The 16,567-nt window shown below is 50.6% G+C and overlaps 1 protein-coding gene across 2 annotated transcripts in view; it reads left to right on the top strand.

Annotated features, from left to right (window-relative positions):
- Positions 1 to 16,567, top strand: part of TDRD1 (tudor domain containing 1) — a 1,654,170-nt gene that overhangs the window by 1,511,651 nt on the left and 125,952 nt on the right. For both annotated transcript variants that reach the window (XM_085603291.1, XM_085603292.1), the window contains one exon: positions 11,699 to 11,926. In XM_085603291.1, the coding sequence (XP_085459417.1) occupies positions 11,699 to 11,926 (228 nt within the window). The remainder of the gene's footprint in view (positions 1 to 11,698; positions 11,927 to 16,567) is intronic.

Here is a 16,567-nt window from a genome sequence, read left to right as displayed (position 1 = left end):
TGAGTCCTAGTCCAACTTCGACGCCGCCGACAGCAAGAGCCTTCGTGGGACAGCTCGCCTCCTGGTCCTGGTCGTCCTCGACGCTTCCTGGTCCTCCTGGCTGCAGCGACAAGCTTCACCTTCACCTGCAATCTTCACAACATCGCCTGGTTCCACGTGGTCACTGGCTAGTGACCTTGACTCTGTCCCTTCTGCTTGCAGGTTTCTTCTCTTCTTGATCCCAGCCTTGGGATCCACCGGACACTCTTCACTGACTGCCTGTCAGCATCTTTCTTCAGGCATCCATAGGAGTCGACGACGAAAGCGACGCATCTTCACCCCTATGCACCCGCAGCCTGTGGGCTAGGTAACTTGGGTACTCCGGTGCTCATCAGGATAGTGACTATCCTAGTGTCTAGTTTTCAAGTCTCAACTTCCTAGCTACTCCGGAAGTGTCCTAAATCTACCGTTTTCTAAACTGTACTATTGCTATTGACTTTTACGCATTACGCGTGAGTGTTTCCACTCTGCACACGAATCCCGTGGGCCTCCCACTTCCTAACTAACGCTAGTGTAGTGTAGCCCCAGCGATTCCCTAGGCCTAGGCCTATTCTGTTTCCGTGACAGTGGTTCTTATACCACTTACTTAGTATATGGTTTGCGTGGCCCCTAGGGCCTAACTGTATTACTTACCTGTGTGACTTAATGTATGCTTAAATAAGACTGTGTTGTACTTACCTCTAATCTCATAAAGAGTGCTGAGGGTTTGACTAGAATAAATACAGTTTATTTTATATATATATCTGTTGTGGTGTCCTTTCATTTGGTATTCAAGGGATTATATATGGTATCACAGCTGGCTTCACATGCCATTCAGAGTTTAGCCTAAGACTGCTCTTGTCCATGCTACCACTAGGATAGCTGGTCTATAAGGTTGACTTTACAACCAATCACCATAAGGGTATTTGGACTGATATAGGGTGTACACTAGAACTAGTGACATCATACATCAGGCCAACTTCTCACAATAACACGGTATAAAAGCACAGAAGAGAACATAAGAGCGTGCTGTGTCACCAGAACTTGCCAGGAGCGGAGGCAGACGGGGGCAGGCAAGGTTTAATGTAAATAACTGCGGACAATGGTGCAGGTGACAACAACGCTTAGGTTTATGAGGAATCAGTGAAGGTCAGACAAAAGGCTGAGAAGGGGTTATTCGTGAGTGCACAAGCGCATGCTGCCAACTTATAGGAGCCAGACTCGACCGCTCATTCACAGGGAACGTTCACAACAACGAGGGAACTGGAGGGCCACAATAGCTCATTCACCTAGTTTTCACACTGACCAGCCACCTGCCTACATCTTCTGATCAACCGATGGCCCAGTTGTGGTGAGCTAACTGTGGTCCTGTCCTGCCAGACCAAACCCATGATCAGCTCAGAGTAGAAGGGACAGTTCGGGATAGGTTATTGATATTGAAGGGTGGTGGCAGGATAGCCACCCAGATGTCTCTCACAGATCTCACGGTTCTCATCGACATCCTCAGCTCCCTCAAAGCCATCTCCTGTGAGGAGATCTGACTCAGTCCATGCAAATCTCTTTCCCCTCCAATGCACCATCAACACCTCGCTCACTTAAGGCATCTCTTCTGAAGGTCTGGGCGGGGCGGACTGTGGTGATGTATCTTCATCCACATTCCAGCGTCTAGTGCGTAAGAGTCTGGGATGCGGGTGAAGGTTGGATTGAAGAAGGTTCTACCTCTGGCAGTTGTATTTGGAGGCTGTCGATAACAGTGGCCAATAAACCTACACTTATACAAACATCTGTGCTTGGTGTTTTGGTTGGTTTGACTACCACAGCATTTCTTAATTTGAGCGGTTTGTTTCTGGTGCTGCACTGGCACTTACTTAATTGTCAGCACCAGTGTGTGTGACAGTCTGCCACAAGGTGGCGCTGTCCGGCTAAGGGACTCACGTCTGAGCATACCCTGCCAACTTATGGCGAACAAAGCGGTACAAAAGGGGGTGGTGATGGACGGAGCATCAGAACCAATCAAACACTCACACCCAGTCAACAGATCTGGGTTTGATCCATCACCGTTCTTTAGCCCACTCTGCCACCCCAGTTCAGACAAGCCTGGCTGAAGATGGCTGAAATGCCAGAAACCGGTCCTAGGAAGCTTGTTTCCGGTCCAGGGAAGGCATGGCTTGGCAGTTCGGGCTGGACTGTTCCCATGAGGCACAGGGTCAGACTGATTTGCATATGGCCATGTCTGAACTGGGGTGGCAGAGTGGGCTAAAGAACGGTGATGGATCAAACCCAGATCTGTTGACTGGGTGTGAGTGTTTGATTGGTTCTGATGCTCCGTCCATCACCACCCCCTTTTGTACCGCTTTGTTCGCCATAAGTTGGCAGGGTATGCTCAGACGTGAGTCCCTTGCTCACTTTGCCACTGGATTCAAGCAAGCCTGGCTGAAGACGGCTGAAATGCCAGAAACCGGTTCTAGGAAGCTTGTTTCCGGTCCAGGGAAGGCATGGCTTGGCAGTTCGGGCTGGACTGTTCCCATGAGGCACAGGGTCAGACTGATTTGCATATGGCCATGTCTGAACTGGGGTGGCAGAGTGGGCTAAAGAACGGTGATGGATCAAACCCAGATCTGTTGACTGGGTGTGAGTGTTTGATTGGTTCTAAAGCTCCGTCCATCACCACCCCCTTTTGTACCGTTACTTTCATTTGCGGCGCTGGCAGGGGCAATGTGTGGGGCAAGCTGCAGTGGCTCCTGACAAGAGCCCCGGAACTTATTTTTTACAAATTAAGCACTGGCGGAGCTATGGGGGCCGGGTGATTCACTTGTTAATAAGGCTTTGTTGTATTTCACCTCTTCTTAGCGCCCCTGCATCTCCACTCTGATTGAGTTGAGATGCAGGGGTGCTTTTGAGTGGCGATGCAGGGGCGCTAAGAAGAGGTGAAATTCAACAAAGCCTCATTAACAAGTGAATGGTCTTTAAAAGACCTGTGAAGTACTTGGGTGCGGCGGCTGTGTGTGTGTTCCAGGGAAGCTGTCTCAGCGCGGGGTGAGGTGACAGGGACAGCAGGGTGAGGTGAGGGCGCGGGGCAACAGCTAGTGAGAGCAGCGGGTGAGTTTACAGCGGAAGGAAGACAGAGTGCGACAGAGGGAGGGAGAGGGGGAAGACAGAGCGGGAGACAGAGAGGGAGAGACAGAGAGAGGGAGACAGACAAGGAGACAGAGGGAGAGGAAGGGAGAGGGATGGAGACTGAGGGAGAGGGAGGGAGGGAGACACAGAGAGGGAGACAAACAGAGTGAGTGAGACAGAGAGAGAGAGGGACAGAGACAGAGAGGGACGGAGACAGAGAAAGGGAGACAAACTGATTGAGAGAGAGAGCTAGAGAGAGGGAGGGAGACGGGGAGAGGGAGGGAGGGAGACAGAGGGAGGGAGACAGAGAGGGGGAGGGTGGGAGACAGAGGGAGGGAGACAGAGAGGGAGGGAGACGAACACAGTGAGTGAGACAGAGCGATAGAGGGAGAGGATGGGAGACAGGACGGAGGGAGGGAGACGGAGGGAGGGAGACCGAGAGAGAGGGAGACAAACAGTGAGTGAGACAGAGGGAGGGAGGGAGACAGGAGAGAGGGAAACAGGACGGAGGGAGAGGGAGGGAGACGGAGGGAAGGAGAGGGAGGGAGGTAGACCGAGGGAGTCAAACAGTGAGTGAGACAGAGGGAGGGAGGGAGACCGAGAGAGAGGGAGGGAGACAGGAGGGAGGGAGACAGGAGGGAGTCTCGAGGGAGGGAGACCGAAAGAGAGTGAGACAAACAGAGTGAGTGAGATGGAGGGAGGGAGACAGAGGGAGGGAGGGAGACAGGAGGGAAGGAGGGAGACAGGAGGGAGAGGGAGGGAGACAGGAGGGAGAGGGAGGGAGACAGGAGGGAGAGGGAGGGAGACGGGAGGGAGAGGGAGGGAGACGGGAGGGAGAGGGAGGGAGACAGAGGGAGGGAGACAGAGGGAGGGAGACAGAGAGAGGGAGACAGAGAGAGGGAGACAGAGAGAGGGAGACAGAGAGAGGGAGACAGAGAGAGGGAGACAGAGGGAGGGAGCCAGAGGGAGGGAGCCAGAGGGAGGGAGCCAGAGGGAGGGAGCCAGAGGGAGGGAGACAGAGGGAGGGAGACAGAGGGAGGGAGACAGAGGGAGGGAGACAGAGGGAGGGAGACAGAGGGAGGGAGGGAGACAGAGGGAGGGAGGGAGACAGAGGGAGGGAGGGAGACACAGAGGGAGGGAGACACAGAGGGAGGGAGACAGAGGGAGGGAGACCGAGAGAGAGGGAGACCGAGAGAGAGGGAGACAGAGAGAGAGGGAGACAGAGAGAGGGAGACAGACAGAGAGGGAGGGAGGGAGACAGAGAGGGAGGGAGACCGAGACAGACGAGCGAGACAGACGAGCGAGACAGACAAGAAGGAAGGAGACAAGAAGGAAGGAGACAAGAAGGAAGGAGACAAGAAGGAAGGAGACAAGAAGGAAGGAGACAAGAGGGAAGGAGACAAGAGGGAAGGAGACAAGAGGGAAGGAGACAAGAGGGAAGGAGACAAGAGGGAAGTAGACAAGAGGGAAGGAGACAAGAGGGAAGGAGACAAGAGGGAAGGAGACAAGAGGGAAGGAGACAAGAGGGAAGGAGACAAGAGGGAAGGAGACAAGAGGGAAGGAGACAAGAGGGAAGGAGACAAGAGGGAAGGAGACAAGAGGGAAGGAGACACAGAGTGAGGGAGACACGGAGTGAGGGAGACGCGGAGAGAGGGAGACGCAGAGGGAGGGAGAGAGAGGGAGGGAGACAGAGGGAGGGAGAGAGAGGGAGAGAGGGAGACAGATAGAGAGAGTGATAAAGGGAAGGAGGGAGATAGATAGATAGATAGATAGATAGATAGATAGATAGATAGATAGATAGATAGATAGATAGATAGATAGATAGATAGATAGATGTGTGAATGGCGGGTCTGGTGGCTCAGTGGACGAAGGCGTCCGCAGTGGACAAAGGCGTCCGCTGCAGGGGCCTGTGTTTCACCTCATGGTCAGTTTTTTTTTTTTTGCTCTAGCCCTGCCCCCTCCCCCACTTCCCCCGCCCCCAACGGTGCGGCCCTCGGCCACAAACCATACTGTAAATTTGGCCCCCTAGAGAAAGTTTGTGAGTACCCATGTCCTAGATCGACAGCAATAGTGTAAGTTTAGGTTCTGGACAGTCATTGGGTTGTGCCTCTTTAATTGACATGGGCTACATACTTATCAATCTATTTTCCATATTTGTAGTGAATCTGCTTGTAGGGGGTCCTCTACCCATTGGTACCCCCACTTCCTGTTAGACTATCATCGATTTGTGGACAACGAGTAGCCGCTTACTCTACAAGCTGGTAATTATACAGGCTCGGTTATGCTTACTTTTCTATTTTTCTTTATTATTCTCATTCTTTTTATATCATCTTCAGCATTTATTAGTCTAATCTATTTAGACATATTTTTAGTAAATTCCCTTAACTCTCTAATTTTACTATACTTGGCACTGGTCTGGTCTTTCTGGCTATTAGGAACTTTCACACAACATGTTTGCCATATTTTCACACCTGACCTGGGAACTTGAGTGGCAATTTAGTACGACACCTCATATTTGGGTGTTTCCTTGGTGGTGGTCAGCTCCAATAGACATAGGTAGTCTTGGTTTTAATATATTTATATATGTTGCGGTTTGCCTCATTATTGTTCACAGATTTTGTATGAGTATACAGTGTGACACTAAGGAGGCCCTTCACCTCGCAGTCTCAATTCAATAAAAGACTCTTTGGATGGGATGTATGACCATTTCATCATTACTTTCTACTGCGCCCTGACGAAGGAGCTGGTGGACTCTATGGTCCACTCCGAAACGCGCGTCGGCGCTTTGGCTGTTAATTGACTGACATGAAGGAATTGTGTTGTTATAGTTATTGTGTATTTTTGTAATTATTCCTTTGAGTATTATTTATGTGACATAGGCTTGTTCTTTTGTTGCTTCTTTTTTCAACTGTGCTTTGTTTACTGGTATGTTTTCTTTTACTGTGTATTGTGAGGTCTGATTTTGTGTCACATCATTATTGTTTTTTTCCATATGGGCTCTTTCACGTATTTTGCAAGTATAAATTATTGAAATTGTAAAAATTGAATTGATTTTTTATATTATTGTTCTTACAAAAATAAATCCCAAAGAAAATACTCCTTTTCTGTGACTTAATGAGGCTTTAATTATTATTTGGATAATCCACCAATTAAGAATCCCATAGGGGGAGGTTTTGTTTTTAGTAGTATAGAAGTCCAAGAGGTGACATCGCTCTTCGGGCTCCCCTCGCCTGTCGCGTGACTCGGCTGAGGGTTCGGGTAGTACCACCCGTGCGGCTCCATCGGAGCAGCGGGAGTCGCGTCCGTCCCCATACCCGCCGGTCCCTGGGACCGACGCGACTCTGGCGGAAGTCAGTGCCTTCCTCTCGGCCATGAGGACCCTGGCTCCACCGTCGACGCCTGCCGGCGCGCCTTCGGGTCCCGCTGGCTCGACCGGGAGGCCTAGCGAGCCGGCGGCTCTGGCCCCGGCGCCGTCACCGACTCTGGTCCCGACGCCGCAGGTTCCCGCGGGATACAGGCCTGGATCCCAGTCGGCGCCGGTCGACCTCACGACCTCTCCGCCGGCGCCGACTCCGGTGCCACCCCTGGCGCCGCCTTCGGACGGCGCCGTTCCCCAGTTTAGTCCAGGTCCGGGCCCGGCGCCGCACCCGACGCCGACGGGTGGCAATTTCATCCTCCGCCCGGCTCCGATCATTCCTCCTGTCTACCAGGAATCGGATGACGGTGACGACTGGGAGGGGTCTGAGGACCCTCTGACCCGGCAGGGTCAGTTATCTCAGGACTGGGCAGACGAGCTGGGGGATGCCAGTGGTCTGGATACCTTCCCTGACACTGGCTTCATCTCTCCTCCGACCGTGGCTTTGGAGGAAGGTGCTGCATTCTCTGTGGTGCTGTGCAAGGCGGCCGAAGCCCTTGGGCTGGAGCTACCTGCTGTGGCCGTGAGGACTAACCTCCTCACTGAAGTGCTCCAACCGTCAGCAAGCTCCTCGGAGCCTCTGCTGCAGTTTAATGAAGCACTGGTTGACTTTCTCAAGGCCACCTGGTCCAAGCCCTCCACAGTACCTCCTGTGGACCGGAACCTAGCCCGGCGCCACCGCCCTGCCCCGGGCGACCCCAGTTTTCTGCCCATGCACCCCACACCCGAGAGCCTGATCATCCAGGACTCTACTTCCCAGACCTCCTTCCCGTCTGCTCCCCCGGATCGGGAATCCAAGAGACTGGAACAATTTGGTAAAATGCTGTTCTCCTCCCTTAGTATGGGATTGCGTTTTATTAACGCCGCTTGTCTCTTGAACCGTTACTCTCACTCCCTGTGGGATATGGTGGAGGACGTGCTGCCCCAGTGCCCGGAGGAGGCCCGGACACGGCTCGCCCAGGCTCTTGCCGAGGGGCGGGATGCAGCACGGCATGCAATTTGATGTGAACTGGACACTACGGACTCGCTAGGTCGGGCAATGTCGACCACGGTGGCACTTCGCCGCCACACCTAGTTGCGGTCCACGAGTTTTTCTGGGGATGTCCAGAGCACCCTCATGGACATGCCCTTCGATGGCAGTCGCCATTTTTGGCGACAAAGCGGATAGTGCGCTGGAGCGCTTTAAGGACTCCAGGGCTACGGCCAAGTCCTTGGGCCTCTCGGCCCCGCGCCCGCAACTTTCCGCTTTTCGCCCCTTTCGTGGCTAAGGAAGGGGCGCCCCCTCATGTCCACCTAGCCACAGGCCGCAGAACCAACCTCCACGCGGATGTGGATTCCGCCGAGGCGGTACAGGGGGACAACGTGCCGGTCCGTCCACATCTACTCCGCCAGCATCCGCCTCAAAGCCCTCCTAGTCCGTGCTTTCAGGCCCATTCCACGCCAGTGGGAGGCAGAGTTCACCATCACCTGCTCCCCTGGCGTTCCATCACATCGGACAGGTGGGTGCTGCAAATCGTCCAAAGGGGCTACACCCTCCATTTCGAGGCAACCCCTCCAGCCATGCCACCGCAGTACCACCGCATGTCGGGGGATCACTTGAATCTTCTGCAGGAGGAAGTTGCGGCCCTCTTGGACCAAAGTGGCCATCACGCGCGTTCCTAGTCCAGAAGTAGGTCGTGATTGTTATTGCCACTACTTTCTGGTTCCCAAGAAGGGCAAAGGGGACCTACTCCCTATATTGGATCTCAGGAGCGTCAACGTCTTCCTCTGGATGGAGAGGTTCAAGATGCTCACCATAGCTCAGGTTCTGGCTGCCCTAGACCCTGGAGACTGGATGGTTGCGTTGGACTTGCAGGACGCTTATTTACACATCCCCGTCCTGCTGGCCCACCGGCGTTACCTGCGGTTCACAGTGGGCCAGGAGCATTTTCAGTTTACCGTGCTCCCCTTCGGCCTCGCCAGTACCCCTCGGGTGTTCACGAAAGTGATAGCAGTGGTCGCAGCTCATCTGCGCAGATTGGGGGTTCCAGTCTTCCCCCATCTCGACGACTGATTGTTGAAGGCGGGCTTGTCCCAGGCAGTCGTCTCCCACCTCCAGACTGCGGCTGACCTCCTGCATTTGCTGTGGTTCTCCATCAACGTGCCGAAGTCGCATCTGAGTCCCTCCCAGAAGCTCCTCTTCATCGGAGCGGTTCTGGACTCGGCGCAGTTCGGGCCTATCCTCCGGAACAGCGGGTCCGGGATATTCAGGCTCTGATTCCCATCTTCCGGCCTCTAGCCCGGGTTTCGGTCAGGTTGGTGCTGCGGCTTCTTGGTCTGATGGCCTCCTGAATCCTGTTGGTGCATCACGCCAGATGGCGAATGCGGGCTCTGCAGTGGGACCTGAAGTTTCAGTTGGCCCAGCATCGGGGCAACCTGTCCGACCATGTCCTGATCTCGGAGGGCACTGCAAGACAGTTGCAGTGGCAGATTCCTCTCCCTACCCCAACCGGAGCACATAGTAGTGACGGATGCGTCCCTCCTGGGATGGTGGGGCCACATGGGAGAGGCGGAGATCAGAGGCCTCTGGTCTCCGACGGAGTCCCGACTCCATATCAACCTTTTGGAGCGGAGGGCTATCCGACTTGCACTGAAGGCATTCCTTCCCTCTGTCCGGGGAAGTGTAGTGCAGGTGTTCACGGACAACACCACCGCCATGTGGTATTGCAACAAACAGGGCGGGGTGGGGTCGTGGACCTTTGTCAGGAGGCTCTGCGCCTCTGGACATGGCTGGAACATCAGGGCATCACCCTGGTCGTTCAACATCTGGCGGGCTCTCTGAACACCAGAGCAGACGAACTCAGCCGCCGGTGCATGATGGATCACGAATTGCGTCTGAACTCGGACGTGGCGCAAGGCCTCTTTCGGCAGTGGGGAGAGCCTTGGTTAGATCTATTCGCCACCGAAGAGAACACGCAATGTCAGCAGTTCTGCGCGTTGGAGTTTCCAAGGCGGCACTCGCTCGGGGACGCATTTCGTCGCGAGTGGAGTTGTGATCTATTGTACGCCTTTCCGCCTATACCACTTCTGCCCAGAGTGCTGAAGAAGATCAGGCGCGACCGGGCCCAAGTCATCTTGGTGGCTCCGGATTGGGCAAGAAAGTACTGGTATCCCGAGCTACTCAGTCTGACGATCGATCCCCCGATATGACTGCCTCTTCAGGAGGACCTTCTGTCGCAGCAGCAGGGGACGGTCCTCCACCCGAAGCTGTCCAGTATTCACCTCCATGCGTGGAGATTGAGCGGCGAAAGTTGATGCCATTTGACTTGCCTCCTGAAGTCTGTGATGTTATTCTGGCAGCCAGGCGTCCCTCCACAAAATCGGTATTCGCCTGCAGGTGGAACAAATTTGTGGCATGGTGCACAGCAAAGTCTGTGGATCCCCTTTCCGCCCCTCTTTCTGAGGTTCTCCTCTTTCTTCTTTCCATGGCCCAGCAGGGCTCTGCCTTGGGCACTCTTAAAGGTTATCTTTCAGCTATCTCTGCTTTCTTACGGCTTCCTGATCAGCCTTCTCTTTTCAAATCCCCTATTGTTTCTCGCTTCTTTAAGGGCATTACTCACATTTTTCCTCCTGTCCCTTTCGTAATGCCTCAGTGGGATTTGAACCTGGTATTGACGTATCTGATGTGCGCTCCCTTTGAGCCACTTCATAATTGTCCCCTTCGTCTGTTGACGCTTAAGACTGCTTTCCTGGTGGCCTTCACCTCTGCTAGAAGGGTGAGTGAGCTCCAGGCTCTCTCTTCTAAGCCTCCTTTCCTTTCTGTCCATCCAGACAAAGTTGTTCCCCGAACTCGTCCTTCCTAAGGTGGTGACTGCCTTTCACATCGGGCAGTCTGTTACGCTGCCCACCTTCTTTCCGCCTCCGCATCCCTCGAAAGAGGAAGAGAGGCTCCACCGTCTGGACCCAAAACGGGCACTGTCCTTCTATCTGGACTGCACCAAGCAGTTCCGGGTGGATGACCAACTCTTTGTCGGCTTCGTGGGTGCTAAGAAGGGGCGGTCGGTACACAAACAAACCATCTCTCGGTGGGTCGTTTTGTGTATCAAGGCTTGTTACTCCTTAGCTAAAAAGGAACCTCCTGTAGGGCTGAGGGCCCATTCCACTCGGGCTACAGCGGCGACCCCTGCCCTAGGCCGGGGAGTCCCCTTGCAAGACATTTGCCAGGCAGCAACGTGGGCCTCGCTGCACACGTTTGTCAAACTCTATTGCCTGGACAGCCAAGTCCGGAGAGACGGCTTCTTTGGCCGTTCTGTTCTCCAGGACTTTCTGGTGTGATCTTTGTTCGCAGACCCACCACCGGGGTTGGTATTGCTGGGGTATCTATTCTAAGGTGAGGAATCTAACTAACGGGTTTCTTTCAGATGAACAAGTTACTTACCTTCGGTAACAATATATCTGTAAGAAACATTAGTTAGCTAGATTCCTCACCGACCCACCCATCCTCCCCGTTCTGCGAACCAGTATCTAGGGTTGAGGTCATCCCTTTTAGGGCCCTAGAATTTTTTGGCACCAGTGTCTGTCTCTTGCATGGCTCTGCGTTTCTGGCGCGGAAAGCTATATACAAGAACTGACGTCAGTGTGCGAGGGCGGCGTCTAAGTATTCTGACGTCATCCCGGCGATCACGACGACGAACGCGGAGCCGCAGACGACGCCTAGCGACGCGCAAGGGTATTGCTGACGAAAATCTTTCCGGATCCAGCCTGACGCCTGGGGATATTATAAATTGAGGAATCTAACTAACTAATGTTTCTTACAGATATATCGTTACCGAAGGTAAGTAACTTGTTCATCACTAAACCAAAGTCACATTTGGTAACTTTACATGCAGTCGAAGTGTACAGAAATGTTTTGCACTTGATGACACCAAATTGCCAGTTTGTTATTGTGTTGTGCTTAGCCCGCAAATAAATGGATTATTTTCTTGGCAGAACAGTCTCTGTTAACAGTCCTAAAACGTGTACTGTACATTTGTCTGTAATGTGTGCAGAGTTGTGAAAACATAGACATTTTGTTTTGGGAAAGAAAAACTTGCTATATGATAAAAAAAAAAAAAACTAAAATGTTCTGTGAAGGATGGAGTACACCACTGTTTTCTCTTCATTTTTTAGGAATAATACCTCACACTGCTGAGTGGTCTGTCAGTGTGGTGGAACGCTTCAAAAGTTTGGCGCTTGATCAGGATGTTACAATCAAAGTAGTTAGTATTCATGAGGATATCCATAGGGTGACCATGGAAAAGCAGGACCATCAAGGCGTGATAAACATAGCTGATAAACTGTTCCTGGAAGGCTTGGCATTACGTAGAAAGTTGGTAAATCATAACTCATCATTTACAGGTAATCAATTTTTTTATTTTCTAAATTAATATTTGACATATTTGTGCATGTTCTTCTAAGCTATGGACCGAATTACTTGCAGTGATACAGCTCCATAGTTTATCTACATCATCAGTTACTATACCCTCACTTGTAGGATACCATCCTCAAGTAGAAGTTACTGGAAATGCCTTCTGTAGCAGAGAAAACTTTCAAAAAGTGTATGAGGAGTTCTTTTCTGATGTATGTGAATAATGGAGACCAAAAAACCCTGAAAAACAGTACAGGAAACCAAATCTTGAACAAATTATCTTATGGAAAGACAATTTTATGGAAATAGAAAGACATTGAAAATTAAAGGAAACATTTTAAAGGAAAGATCATTTTAAGGAAAAATCTAAAAGTAAATTAAAATTGGGTTGAGAATTGTTTTGAGGGGTTTTTGAATTCAGAGATGTGTGATGTTTAGGGTTTATGACAAGTTTATAGGGGTCAGTGAAGAGTGGAATTCAGATGTAGAAAGGGGGGTTTTGGTTCGGGGATGGGTGAGTTTACAATTGGTGCAGGTTTTTTGAGATCTGTAATTGATGAAGTTTATGGGTGCTGAGGGGTTTTTAGGGCTCAGTTTGTGATAGTGTCTTCTATCCGCAAATTCCTCACCTTAGAATTATCCCCAGGCATCAGAATTTATCCGGATATTTTCGTGAGCAGTACTCTTACATGCTGGTAGGTGGCGTGGATCGGCTCCGCGTGGCGTCTGCTATGAGACAAGCGCTACCCCAGCATGCTGATGTTCTTTTCTTTCTGTACCAGTCAGCATAGATCCTGAGCGAGCTAACCCCTTCTCACTTTTTGACTAGACTTTTTTCGACTTTTGTCAAACTCTTTTAAGAGAATCTTCTCGGAAGGCAGGCTTCAACCCTGTGGGGCCTGTCACTGATTGATGTCTGTGACGGACCGCGTACCTTGTTTGCCTCTGGTTACTCAAGCGTGACCACGGCTTGGAGACTTGTGTCGATTGACACATGATGAATCCAAATGCCTTGAGGAAGTGTCCCTCAAGCTCCTGGCGGCTCTATGTGCATGTAGGAAAGTTGCCCCCACATTTTGCCTGGTGACAGTGTGTTTTGACTTTAGTGCACTGGGATCCTGCTAACCAGGTCCCCAGTGTCGGAGATCTCTCCTCTAAGTTGACAAGTAAGTACTTTGTACACCCCCACATTGATTGGCATTCTGGTGTACGCTTGTAGGTCCCTAGTATATGGTACTGAGATACCCAGGGCATTAGTACACCAAGGGTCTCCCATTTGCTGCAGCATGTTTCATTCAACCCATGGGAGCCTATGCAAACTGTGTCTGCAGGGCTGCTATTGCAGCCTGTGTGAAATGGTGCATACCCCTTACACTCCAGATATAAGGTTTACCTTGTATCCCGGTCACTGCACTTTAAACCTGTAAGTCACCCCTAAGGTAGGCGCTTCAGTCCACGGGCAGGGTGCATGGTTCTAAGCGTAAGTGTGCCCCTGTATGGCAGGGAATCCATTTTAAGGTATGTATTGGACACTGGCAAGCTCAAGATGCCTAACTACATAATGGCTTAACCGAACCTGGTCATGTTTGTATCAAACATGTTGCAACCAAGCCACTACACTTATTCCAGTGTTAGTTGCTTAATACCATGTTTTGGGGGGGCTCCTTAGAGGACCCTCCCCCCCCATGTCTCCCAGTGTAACCATTGCAAAGTCTGCGTGCAAGCCAGTCCTGCCACCTACCTCAGATGCTGTTTTATCCTCCTGCTGATGAGCCTAACTCGGGCAGGGGAAGGCAGAACAAGGAATCTCCTATAGAGGAGAGGTGTAAGCAAGATAAGCAGAGGCCCCTGGGAGCATCTCACTGGTCAGACCATTAGAGTAGCATCCCTGTCCGAAGATCTTTGAGCTCCAAGAAACCCCAGCATCAAGCATCATTCTGCTGCAAAAGTGACATCCTCTTGGCATTTCTGCAACATGGGCCTCCATCTTTGTTGTGCTACTGAGATCTCCCTCCATCCATTCCTGCTGGCTCTCCTGCTTGCTGAGGGCCGGCCCTAGCTTACCTGTGCTGGTTAAGTTCCTGCAACTTGGTCCTCCTTTTTGCAACTTTTCCTGCAATACATCTACTGTAATTGCCAAGGCTTGTTGGTGGTCCTACTGGCATCTGACCCTCCTGCAATTTGTCGACTGTCGAGGGACAGCTCATGGATGGCTCCTGTGTTCTACATCGTCGCTTGGGCTCCGCAGCTGCAACACGAAGATCTCCTTCTGCTGTGAAGTACCTCCGAGAAGGATGTGCATTGTACTCCTGGATGACTCTGGGTGGTTTGGACTCTGTGTCCTCTCTCCTCTGGTGCTTCTCATCCAGAATCTACTCCTGGGTTCCAACAACCTGGTCCACGGGTCACGGTAACAGCTGGACATCCGAATATCCCCATTGACTTTAACCAGTGGTTCCGACACCAATTCAAACCTATGCACCGGGCTCCCTGGTGTAGGTATCCTTCTTCTCTGGGTATCCACGGGTGGCAGTGCTCTCCAATCTCCCTGGTTCCCAAGGGATTCCACTGTGTCCTCTCGGATGGGTCTGTCTTCAAAGTTGTCCACAACAATCTATCGAAACCCCTTTGAGTGGGAGGGGAAAGCACGTTATTACAGCATGCCACTATCTGGGAGAGCGATAAAATATATGGGATCAGGCCCTTCATTCCTGGTCGCTTAACATTAAATAGCTTCCATTTGAAAGGACTATAATGAAGAGGAGGATAGAACGGACTGGTATTCCTTTAAAAAAAAAACAGGCCAAGTTATCTACTGATGCATTACATGCACTTTGTATAGTCGCATTCCTTTCCAGTAAGGAAGAGTGATTTGTTGGCTCGCTCACAACTATAAGAGAATGGGAATGACCATAACTAGCAAATGAAGCTGCCTCCTAGGGGTTCATATCTTCCGACAGGGCAATGTTTCACGCAAGCTGTGAACTGAAATGTTGAAATTTATAAAGCTATTACTCTGTGTGTTAACCGTACGGCGAAGGGTGTGTCTGCTACTGTGAATGGGAGCTGTTCTGACTTCTCGAGATGTAACATTGTGTATGTGGCATTTTTAGTCATCAGTCGTTGTTTGTGTCAGGTTGAAAGACCGGAATAGCTGGGTCGAATTAAGGTATTGCCATGGCACACGGCCATTCTTAAGGGTTTGAAGTGTCCAGATACACTGCATAATAGATCTAAGCTGACTTTGCCTGTGGTACAAAGAAGACGTCACTTTGCATGATATCAATAACAGATGACACAATGTTATTCAGATTGTAAATGCGAGAAGACCACATATTAATACAATTTATGCCTATATGTTTTTGAGCTCCCTTGTGGGGGAGTTGGACAATGTTACCATTGTTTGTAATTAAAAAGTGTGCGTTGTACACTAGCTCAATGTAAATAGTGATATCCTTAATCGTGATAACAGAACATTTCACATACTAGGCAGAATTAAGGTACAGATCTTCTGATTAAAAAAACAGTGGAGTTTTCCAGCTCTGAGAGCATTGAGTTTACAGTTTCAACATCCCAATCATCAGAATGTATCCCAGGTACAATTACATCACCCATAGAAACCTTAAAGACATAAGCGGTCTGCAGAACTGAAAAATATTGTTAGGTACTTTATCCCCAAGAATTCCATCATTTACTGGAACAGCTGAAATGTTCACAAGGGACAAGTCTCTTTTTAGGTCATGTGAAGTTGAATGAGGCATCGGCACCTCATCAACCAATTCTGTGGTGGAGAGTTCTGGAAGGTAATGGCCACTAACTAGTAAGAAAATAGTCACAAATCCAATCCATAGAAGCAAAAAAAACAAGGAAGGTATTATCCAAACATATATCCAAGGAGAGACCAGATAAGTGCCTTTCAGCCATTAAAAGAAAACACAAGCCCATATAGGTGGAGTGTCTAAAAGGGAGGAAGTATCAAGAGTCTGATGAAAAATGATCTACCCTCACATAATACCCAGAAGCATTTAAAAAAAAAACAGGGGCCACAGATACAGTTGAAGAACCAGTAAAATCCAAAAGTAGTGGATCTGTAGTAACTGCATCAACTGCAGAAGGCGCAGTATATACCTATGTCAGTTATGTTGCTGGCATTTGTCCCGAATGCAGGAATGAACTGCATTGCATTCTCTGCCCCCCTCGTCCTACGGGGGAGGTGTAGCTTAGGTGGTGCTCACAAGCTGCAAAGGAAATTGCTCTATGGTATCGAGAGGAGTTAGGGAACTACCAAGAATTCCTTGTGGTCTACTGTGGAGAATTGGCCACATGATGTAACTTGATGTGATCAATGCAGACAAAACGATTATCTTTAGAACCAAGAAGCTGTGGTGCAATTATAGTTCTTGTACCTTGAATGCCAAGGACTGGTATTGGTTCATGGAATGTTGGTCCATACTCCTTCTTTACCACAACTTTCTCTTGGATGGGATCCCCAATCTGTGGAATCCTTCTTAATTCCCGCAGAGGCAGACGACTTCAACTGCTCGTTGGATTGGGTGTCACAGAACTTTTGTAGGTCGTGTAAGACAGCACAATGATAATCTACGTCAAAGGGCGTGGCTTCCGCCACAGTG

Source organism: Triturus cristatus, chromosome 1_2 (genome assembly GCF_964204655.1).
Source record: "Triturus cristatus chromosome 1_2, aTriCri1.1, whole genome shotgun sequence".
Classification (NCBI taxonomy): Eukaryota; Metazoa; Chordata; class Amphibia; order Caudata; family Salamandridae; genus Triturus; species Triturus cristatus.
This window is presented reverse-complemented; position numbering and strand designations above follow the sequence as displayed.